This window comes from Bos indicus x Bos taurus, chromosome 6, assembly GCF_003369695.1.
Source record: "Bos indicus x Bos taurus breed Angus x Brahman F1 hybrid chromosome 6, Bos_hybrid_MaternalHap_v2.0, whole genome shotgun sequence".
Classification (NCBI taxonomy): domain Eukaryota; kingdom Metazoa; phylum Chordata; class Mammalia; order Artiodactyla; family Bovidae; genus Bos; species Bos indicus x Bos taurus.
In genome coordinates this window covers 37,736,584-37,747,275 of record NC_040081.1, presented here as the reverse complement: position 1 = coordinate 37,747,275, position 10,692 = coordinate 37,736,584, and the positions used below count along the sequence as shown (strand labels likewise).

At 42.7% G+C, this 10,692-nt stretch overlaps 1 protein-coding gene across 11 annotated transcripts in view; it reads left to right on the top strand.

Annotated features, from left to right (window-relative positions):
* The first annotated feature begins 1,176 nt into the window (after positions 1–1,176).
* LCORL (ligand dependent nuclear receptor corepressor like) overlaps positions 1,177–10,692 on the top strand; it is a 179,102-nt gene continuing 169,586 nt past the window's right edge. For 3 of the 11 annotated variants that reach the window (XM_027544132.1, XM_027544123.1, XM_027544134.1), the window contains exon 1: positions 1,180–1,437. In XM_027544132.1, the coding sequence (XP_027399933.1) occupies positions 1,281–1,437 (157 nt within the window). In that variant the 5' untranslated portion in view covers positions 1,180–1,280. Of the gene's footprint in view, positions 1,438–2,120; positions 2,487–10,692 lie in introns of those variants that run through there. The other 8 variants (XM_027544130.1, XM_027544131.1, XM_027544126.1 and 5 more) reach the window with 8 other exon arrangements.

The window sequence follows — 10,692 nt, the reverse complement described above, 5'->3', positions numbered from 1 at the left end:
AGTACTTCTCAGCAAACTTGGGGGTCTTGGTTTCGGTTCAGCACCTTGCACATATACAGAAACACATGCACAATCACTGTGGTGCAAAAGTAAAAACTGTCATTGGAGTTCATATTTAATTAAAAGCTTTCTCTGTGTGTGAAGAAATACTTTCTCTAGAGCAGCGCAGAATTTATTCCAAACGTTTAAGTGCTAAATCCGTACCGCGCACTGTACCAGGATTAGGCAAGTGAAAGATGACACGGAACACAAGACTCAATGGGTTGCTGTCCAGGAGCTTACATTTTGCCGAGCATAAGTTTCTCCTTTTAGAGTTTTTACCCAGCCACATCTAATCCTTGGCCCCGTAAACGATTTCCGGTGAAGTCCCACTTCTTTTCCCTAATTTTACAAATATTCTCGCTTTCTGAGATGTCATCGCCCTGGAAACTGAAGTCACTGTGGGCTCTGTCTTTGGACATTTGGCAGATCTCGGATGCAGCTGAATCACCGGCTTGTTCTTTCCCTACAGTGGCGAGATGACAGTGACCCCAAAAGTTTCCAGCACTTAGAGCATAAACTTAAAGCAGCCCGAACCTTCAAGGGACCCACAACTCTAGCGGCTTCCACTGCCCTTCTATCACGGATCCTAAGGAAGTTAAGGCGGTTGGGTCAGACCCTGCAACACTCGCAGCGCATTGTTCTGGGCGCTAAACCCATAAGCAGCGCAGAACTGAGAAATCTAAGGCCCGGCAGCTATCCCAAGTGTGCAAAGACCGAAAAGTGCCCATCTCTACTGGACTCCAAGCACCGGCATGCATCGCGCCGAAACGGCAATCTCCGCTTAGGAATCCCAGCGCAAAGGGGCCTGGGAAGTGAAGTCTCCGGGCGTCCGGAGTCGCGGTGCGAAGGCAGAAGGAAGGCATTGCTAGTCTGCTCCATTAGCGCGCCGGTTCCTGGCCAAGCTCCGAGCCTCTCGCTGCTGCTCAGGGTTTTCGCGGGCGGCGGGAGCAGTATGGCTTGCTTGAGTAAACTCCGGGGGGAGGGGAGAGAGGGGAGTAGATGGGGAGGCGGGGTCAGCGGAAGCGGCAGGTTGCTTCCTTCTCCTCAGGCTCCCTCCCCGCCTCTCCCAGAGGGAGCGATGGGAGGGGGAGGGAAGGGCAGAGGGAAGGTAGTGTGACACGTGTCAATCAACCCCCCTCCGGGGGGCGCGCGCTCCGGGGCTCGCGCCGAGGGCTCGCGCCCCTGCCTCGTGCCTGCGCCGCTCGTATGTAAATGAGGGCGCGTGACGCGGGACGCAGATGGACAAGGGAAGAGAGAGAATGGCCGCTGCCGCCGCCGCTGCTGCCGCCGCCGCCGCCGCCGCTGCTCAGTGCCGGAGCCCTCGGTGCGCGGCGGAGAGGAGAGGATTCCGGCGGGAACTCGACTCTTGGCGCCACCGCCTCATGCACTGTGTAGGTAAGAGAGACACGGGCCGGAGCCCCGGCTCCGCGCGGCGACGAGTGCCGCAGCCCGAGGAGTTTGTGGCTGAGCGGTTTAGTTGAATCTTCCTTTCGGGTCAGTTCAATGGGGGAGCGAGATGGGAGCGGCGGCGGCGCGGCGGCTCCGGCGCTCGCCTTTTGTCTGGGGGCTCCTCGCCCGGCGCGGTCCGCGCTCATTCTCCACCTTAGCTCTTGGGCTCCCCTGGAACTGTTAGTTCGGACCCGCTCGCCGAGCCCCCGAGGAAACGGCTCGCTTGCGCTCTCCCCGAAACTCGTCGGCGCCCCTCGCAGCTCACCGTCAGCCCTGTCAATAGGGAGGAAGCGGGCCGGCGGGTCGGCGCCCGGGCGGAGGGGAGCCGGCGGGCAGAGCCGTCGGGAGGAAGGCGGGCAGGTCCGCGCCCCCGCCGGGCGCACACACACCCCCTTCTGCCGCCGTGGGCCGGGCGGGCGGGTGGACGCGGCCGGGCTCCGGGGACGAGGACCTGAGCGACCCTCGGGCGCTCGCGGGGCTGGTGCCTAGGGTGGGCCCGCTGGGGGCGAGGGGCGGCGGGGGCGTCGCCCGAGGGGCGGGGGCGCCCAACTCTGCCCTCTCGTGCTCGGCGGTGGCGGCGCGGTGTGTACCCCTTTAAGAAGGAGCCGCTCGAGCGCTGACGGTTGGGATTTGAAGTTCTTCCTCCCTCTTTGGAAGTCTGGACTGAGAGGGGGTGTTGCCATGGCGACGGCAACCCCCCACCCCCCGCCCCCTTCTCCTCACGGACGCCCCGATGACTCGGGTCCTCTTTTACTGTCATGTGATGGACCCTTCCTCGCACAGACATGCACATCGCTCTCCCCACCTCGCATCCCCTTCTGCAATTTCGTCTTCCCTTTTGGTTGGGTGGGAATCTTTTTGCTTCAAACTTCTGGGCTCCAGACTGTCATTCTGCGGGTTCCTCGGGGGTGGCGTGAGGTGGTGGGATCTCGCCGCCTTGCCGCCGTGGCTTTTTTGTCTGAGTGAGACGTGTACGTGGAGCTGTTATTCAGCAGGTTGGTTGAGTGGACACCGAGGGGATAACGCGGGTTGTGGGATGGGGTGTGTTGTGTTTGTTTTGGCGGGGGTTGATGGGTAGGAGAGGATGAGAAGAGGTGAAGGGAAGGTTGCATTGTCTAAGGAGTGGATAGTGGCAAGCAGCTTGATAAACTGGCGATTAAACCTTGGCTTTGGGAGTTGGGTAAGAAACCTTAGTGCCCTAAGAAAACAACTACCTTGTTTCCATCTGTTCTTCCGCCACCTCGCACCCCTTTCCCTCCCCCCACTCCCCTCAGATTTATTTAGTTAGCGCTTGAAGATCTTTCTTTTTTTCAGTAGTGGAAAGGAGATCGTGGTAAGAAACTAGTACAACTTAACTCAGAAATGTGCACTGCCGAGTACGGTGGGTATAGGAAACCATACGAGAAGGAAGGTTGCTCTGATTAGGGACGTTTATGTTTAAGCAAGTCACAGTTTTACCCTTTATATGTTTTGTTGTTATCTAAGGAAACGTTCTAGGAAATAGCTTTAGTCAAGTAGTTATAAGTGATTTTGCTTTAAAAAATGTGAAAAAGAACCTCATCGTATTTTTATGTAAAATTTTAAGCCAAGTGTTGCTAATGCCTCTCGAATACAAAATGGACCCTGTTTTTATAATTGCTTATGTAAAGATCTCTTCCACTGACAACCTGTTTGAAAACTATTGAGTTGTTCAGTTAGAGTCAGGCAGGATGATAGCATTGTAATACTGGCTCGAGATACTGTGTTAAGTTTTGCCGAGGCACACAGTTATTTGACGAAGTCTTTGGACAATTTTTATATTTTAGAATACTTTGGCTTTTTGTTTTTTCTCATCTTGCTTGTTTAGTTGCATTAAGTAATCACTTTGTCTCACAAAAATATGTTTTTGAAAAATAGTCGAATTTTTGTTAAACGCAAAATTAATTGGATTTGATGGAAAAGGGAAACAGGATATCTTTCTGTCTTACCTACTTGGATACTCTAGTAGCATTAGAAGACGTTGAAAATTGAGTTAATGGTGTGTGTTTAATATGTAGTCACTATATTCACTTGTACGATCTTTGAAAGGAATTCCCCCCCCTCCCCCCCCCCCCCCCCACCAAGCCCTAACTATATTTGAGAATTACTTCCCACATCCCAGTCCTACTCAGGAGACCTAGGAAGATCCACCTCCTACTTATAAACAATAAAACTCTTAAGCAGGGTAAACACTGGTTGATTGGATTTTTTCAGTAGTCTTTGTGTGAAGCACCTATTCATAGTATGAATTGAGATTGAATGTATTTGTGTAACTTTTAAGTTGCGTTTTGCTATTTGTAAACATGTTTGCAAAGAAACTGTATTCTTTTTACCGTGCCTGTGTGTATGTGTGTGAATATGTGTACTTCCATATTGAATATTTAGTGCTCTTATTGACATTTTATAAAATATTTTGTCTGCCTTTGGGGAAGAAAATGATCTACAAGTCTTTTTTTTAAATGAGGTATGAAAATTGTAAGCAGTGTTTCAAGGCTATACAGCAAATTAGTATTGAATTAATAGTGAAATTTTAAAATCTCAGTTCTTAGCCTAAATCTTTAATCTTTTTTCATTTTTTAAATAACATATTAATGTTTTAATTTTATGGGCAAAAAGTCCATTTTACTTGTCACAACTGCTTGTAGTTAGCTAAGATGTTTAATTCTTGATATGGAAAATATCATTTACCTTTCTCTATTTGTGGAGCTCATCTCTTTATGTTAGATTTATGGCTACTCTGTGATTTAATCCTAGTATTTCTTTTTTTAGAATTGAGGAGTTGTTCTGTAAGCTCTGTGTCACAATATCATTATTTACAATGTGGTGCTTTTTACAATTTGATTTTTTTTTCCTGCAATCCTGTACTGTGCTAACTTTCGAGAAGGTTCATCTAACAAATATTTGAGTGCTTGTTGGATATAATTAGTAGTATTTGATCCCTGGGTCGGGAAGATCCCCTGGAGAAGGAAATGGCAACCCACTCCAGTATTCTTGCCTGGAGAATCCCATGGACGGTGGAGCCTGGTAGGTTACAGTCTGCGGGATCGCAAAGAGTTGGACACGACTGAGTGACATCACTTCACTTCACTCAGCATGATATTGAGTGATAATAGATATAGACCTGGATTGTATGAAATACATAATTAGTATCTGATAAGTCATAAAATTTAAAGCAAAGTCTAGGATAAAAGAAACGCATTAATATATTTTTAAACTTTATCAGGACTTGTATAGTCTATTAGGATATTTGATCTGGGAAATGCAAGTTTTTTGTTTTAACTTTTAATTTTGATATAATCTCAAATTTACAAGAAAAGTTGGAAGAATAGTACAAGGGACTCCTCTATATCCTTCCCCACATTCAGCAAATGTATTACATTTTGAAGTATTTGCTTTATCATTCTTGCCCTGTATTTATCTATATCTTTTTTTTTCTGGACCATTCAAAGGGTGATTTGGAGACATGATGCCTCTTTATCCCTAAATTCTTCAGTTATACTTCCTAAAACCAAGGACATTGTCTTGCCTAACCATAGTATAGTTATTAAAACCAGGTAATATAACATTGACATACTTTAATATTACTGAATTCATAATTCATGTTCATTTTGTCAATTTTATTTTATAGCTTTTCCCCCCAGCGAGGATCATACATTGCATTTGGTTGTCATATTTCTTTAGTCTCTTTAAATCTGGAACATTTCCTCAGCCTTTCCTGTATTTCTTGACCTTGACATTTTTGAAAAGTACAGGACAGTTATTTTGTTGAATGTCCCTCAATTTGAATTTGTCTGTTGTTACCTCATGATTAGATTGGTTATGCATTTTTGGCAGGAATATCTTCTGTCCTTCTTAATACCTTGTATATTAAGGTTCATGATGTTGGTTTGTCCCAACGTTGGTGATGGTACCTTTGAAAGTTTGGTTTATGTGGTATTCTCTGTATTTCTCCCTAAAAGTTACTGTTTGTCCTTTTGTAATTAATATGTAATTGATGGGACAATACTTTGAAGAATAGGATATTTACATAGTCTCATAAAACTTACCCACAAGTTTTAACATCCATTCATGACTTTTTGTTCTGTGGCTAGTAGTTGATACTCTGTCATAAAGCAGTCTTTCCTCTCTTCCTTTATTTTGTTATCTTCATTAGAATGAACTCATTGATTCTTAACTTTATTCAGTGGTTAAATCCATTGCTGTCATTATTTTGATTTCCAGGTTGTCCTAGGTTTGGCCAGTGGGAGCCTCATCAAGCTGGTTCGTTCGGGTGTTTTTTGACAAACCATGTGTTTCCCCAATCCCTCCCTACCCAATGATTATTTTTGAGCACTTCTTTCTTCCCAATCAAAATATTCCAGGTTTATCTTGGATTTTACCTGTCCCAGCCCTGACATCAGCCATTTTTCCAAGGAGTCTTAGATTCTTTTTAGTGGAAAATAGATTTAGATACGAAAATGTGAACAGGAGGTGTCAGGACTGTTGTTAAGCCCTGTTTCATGATACAGAAGTTAATCATCAGTGTAATTGATTTCCTTAAGGTTACAACAGTAAAACAATGAAGATTTGATTAGAATTAGTCTATAAACTCCAGCATATTTCCAACATAGCATCATTGTCCCAGTAGAAATAGTTTTCTAGCAGCCACATTTAAAAGGCATGTTTGAGTTAGCCCAGTATATTAAAAATATTTAAAATTAACCCATATAAAACTGTTGAATTAGTTTACATTATTTTTAAAATATTAAGTCTTTGAAATCAGTTATTATATCTCAAGTTGGACTGGCTACATTTCAGATGCTTAGTAGCCTCTTGCAGCAAATGGCTACCACATTGAACAGCGCAGTTTTATAATGAGTGACTCCAGCAAAGTCTTGATTACCTGAATACCACACTTATTCACTTCTGTTGAATAAGTGATACTAACCAAACTGATAGCTTTCCCCAAATCTTTTATTCCCCATGTCTTTTGTTTGAATACTGTAATATAGCAAATGGGAATATAGATCTTGGAACTAGACTATCTTGTGTTTGAATTCTAACTGTTAACCACCTACCAGTTACCACCTACAAGTTACTTAATCTCTCTGTACGTCAGTCCCTTACCTATAAATTGAAGATAATAAAAGTTGTTTGAAAATTAATTGTGTTGATATCTGTTAATATGTCTGCCATAGAAAGCATGCCTTAAACTGCCTATTATTGTTATTGAATTATACAGGTTATTAGCAGTTTTGAGCTTTAGGTTTTTGCCAATGGATTCTTTCTGGCGGGAATGCCAATGAACAATGAAAAGATCCTGAGTCATGTTAAAGAAGAAGATAGTAAGGGCTTAAAAGATCTATATTCCAGGATATTCTTGAGCCATAGTCATGGAGTTTAAGAATCACAGTATAGTCACTTGGCTTGGTCTTTGCTTTTTATATGTAAGGAGAGCAAAAGATGTTTCATGCCATTCTACATTCTAAGGGATATTTTGGCTTCGTAGTAACTGAATACAAGAAATTAGTTAAAATTCATTTGAAAAAGCCTACTACCGTACTAGATCATATTGAACTCTTTGTTGTTACCTACTCTCTGTACTCTTCCTGTTAACCATGTCACTGTCTTTGAGCTCTGCACTCAGCAAGTGTTTGCAGAGTAAACTTTCTTCCAAACTACCTGCTCCCAACCATAATCAGGGTCAGAAGATATTATCTTCCTCTACTTTTAACCTCTGAAGAGATTACAGAGCACTTCATAGAGCTGTAACACTTAACGTGTCCGACTCTTTGCGACCCCCAAGGACTCTAGTAGCCTATCAGGCTCCTCCCCAAGGACTCTAGTAGCCTATCAGGCTCCTCCGTCCATGGGATTTTCGGGCAAGAGTGCTGGAGTGGATTGCCATTTCCTTCTCCAGGGGATCTTCCCGACCCAGGAATCGAACCCGGGTCTCCCGCATTGCGGGCAGACGCTTTACCGTCTGAGCCGTCAGAGAAGCCTCAAAGATGGGATAGTCCAGGGAAATATAGTTCTACATAATCAGCTTGAAAGTTCTTTCTGGGTGCTTCTTTTTCTTCTACTCCTTTGTTTTTCCACTAACGTCTGCTTCATCTTGTCACTATTGCTGTGTAAATCCCAGAAGAGAAGATTTATGTAGAAATCTGGATTTGATGAGAACTGGTATGAATGGGTCAACTACCCAAAAACTTAGACCCTAAAACTGTTGTTTCAAATAGCATTTATTTTATTCATTAAAAAAGATGTGAATTATACCACTATCTAATATATATCAGGCAAGTGGAATCTGTGATGATCATGAGTAGTTGGGTGGTGAAGACACATATCCAAATTTCTCTGTAAAATAGGCTTACTGTGAATTTTGCATGTAAAATTTGAAATTCTGTATACTCTTCAATTGTATACCTGGAAGTTCTGCCATCCTTGGGTTCAAACAATATATGAATTTTATGTATTTGCAGATGTTAGAAACAGGCTGTGTGTCAGTGTGAGCATACCATACATATCCTCCTTTCTCTTTGGGCTTGCTGTCTCTTCCTGTCCATGCTACTTCCCTTAGCTGGCTACATGTGTGTACCCCTCTCCCTGTTTGGGTGGGTACTGTGGTAAGTTCCTATTATGTCACCATAAGTAGCTATTATGTATTCTCCATGCTCCTCTGACTTATCTTTCAATCCTGGTCTTTATTTTTTCTACCACAATGCAGTCTTGGCAGGAGCATCAAAGGCATGTAAATTTTTGGATATACAATTTTTCTTTCTTTTTGGTTATTCCAGTTTTTCCAATTATATGTTATTAAGGTTTAGAGTTCCTTTTTCCTTTGGCTAATATTCCTTCTTTGTGTGTGTGTTTTTGTGTGTTTTATTCACCACAGAATATAGGAAAGACAATGTGAATAGGCCCAGACCAACCTACTACTGCCATTAGGAAACTAATTAAGGTAACAAAATAATGCCATATTTGTATTTGAAGAATGCTGCTTTGCTCTTAAAGTTAAATAAAAATTTGTTTTGAGACTTCTTATGTTTTCTAGAAAACAACTTACAACTTACTTTTCTATATCTTCTTAATAGTTTTCCCACTCATTGGCAACAGTCCTATTCTGCTTATATTTGCTTCTTTGTTTTTCTTTGTTCTTTACCTTAATCTATTACTAAGTTATTGCTATTTTCTTTACAATATCCTTTTGAATTTTGTTTTTTCTGACGAAGTCAAACACTTGGGCAGGTTCAGATGAGAGTCTAGTTTATGCCAGTAGCTGCATAGCTGATTTACTGTCCTTCACCGTAGCTTACAGCCTATATTAAATCATTATTTGGAATAACTACTTTGATTTTTGTAGTTTAAAAAGCAGTGGTATCTCCCATGTGTCTTTTTTCATCAAATACAAGTTAGTTGATCATAGTCCATCAGACTTCTTTCCTGTTTGGCTCACTTCTTCTTTAGACAGCCCAGCCACTTACATTGATTTTTACTTCTGGTTTGTACACGTTGCCCCAAATTCTTGAGTATATTATTAATCATAACAGCCACCCTGCATCCTCAGTCACCTTTAAAATTCAGTTGTATCTTAGAGTCTTTTCTAAAGCATTTATTGAAAAACAAGTTTGAGATCTTTCTCTGTTAATTTCAAACTGATTAGTTCATTTCTGACGGCTGTATGTAAGGTGTGTATGTAGGAAAATAACTTTGTCCAGTAGTCTTCATCCAGTAGTCTTCATATTTAAATAGTAAACTAGGAAACAGTTTAGGGACAAAGAGCTAAGTCTGCAAATGGTAAAAAGGACTAAGAATTGAAAAAACACAGTTCCTTATTAGCCTCTACCACTGGTCCCAGATAGGAAAAGGAGTACGTCAAGGCTGTATTTTGTCACCCTGCTTATTTAACTTATATGCAGAGTACATCATGAGAAATGCGGGGCTGAAAGAAGCAGAAGCTGGAATCAAGATTGCCGGGAGAAATATCAATAACCTCAGATATGCAGATGACACCACCCTTACGGCAGAAGGTGAAGAGGAACTCAAAAGCCTCTTGATGAAAGTGAAAGAGGGGAGTGAAAAAGTTGGCTTAAAGCTCAACATTTAGAAAACTAAGATCATGGCATCTGGTCCCATCACTTCTTGGGAAATAAATGGGGAAACAGTGACTGACTTTATTTTTGGGGGCTCCAAAATCACTGCAGATGGTGACTGCAGCCATGAGATTAAAAGATACTTGCTCCTTGGAAGGAAAGTTGTGACCAACCTGGATAGCATTGTAAAAAGCAGAGACATTACTTTGTTAGCAAAGGTCCGTCCAGTCAAGGCTATGGTTTTTCCAGTGGTCATGAATAGATGTGAGAGTTGGACTATAAAGAAAGCTGAGCACTGAATAATTGATGCTTTTGAACTGTGGTGTTGGAGAAGACTCTTGAGAGTCCCTTGGACTGCAAGGAGATCCAACCAGTCCATCCTAAAGGAGATCAGTCCTGAGTGTTCATTCAAAGGACTGATGTTGAACCTGAAACTCCAATACTTTGGCCACCTGTTGAGAAGAGCTGACTCGTTTGAAAAGACCCTGATGCTGGGAAAGATTGAGGGCAGGAGGAGAAAAGGACAATAGAGGATGAGATGATTGGATGGCATCACTGACTCAATGGCCATGTTTGGGTAAACTCTGGGAGTTGGTGATGGACAGGGAAGTCTGGCGTGCTGCGGTTCATGGGGTTGCAAAGAGTTGACCATGACTGAGCGACTGAACTGAACTGAACTGTAGCTAAAGCTCCAATATTTTGGCCACCCGATGGGAAGAGCCAATTCATTGGGGACGATTGAGGGCAGGAGAAGAAGAGGGCGACAGAGGATGAGATGGTTGTTGCATCATCAGCTAAATGGACATGAGTTTGAGCAAAGTCCGGGAGATAGTGAAGGACAGGGAAGTCTGGCGTACTGCCGTCATGGCGTCGCAAAGAGTTGGATGCAACTAAGTGACTGAACAAGTTAAAACCTTAGGCACAAGTCATTTTACTTTTCACAGATAGAAATCTGTGAAACTAGGATAGTATCTGTCCTTAAAGGTTCTCTATTTTTGGTTTTTATGAAAAGTAATTACTATTACTGCTGTAATACTTATGTAGTAGTGGTTTCTGGACTAACATATAAATTAAGGAATTATCAGCATAAAGATGACATGTAAATCTGTGG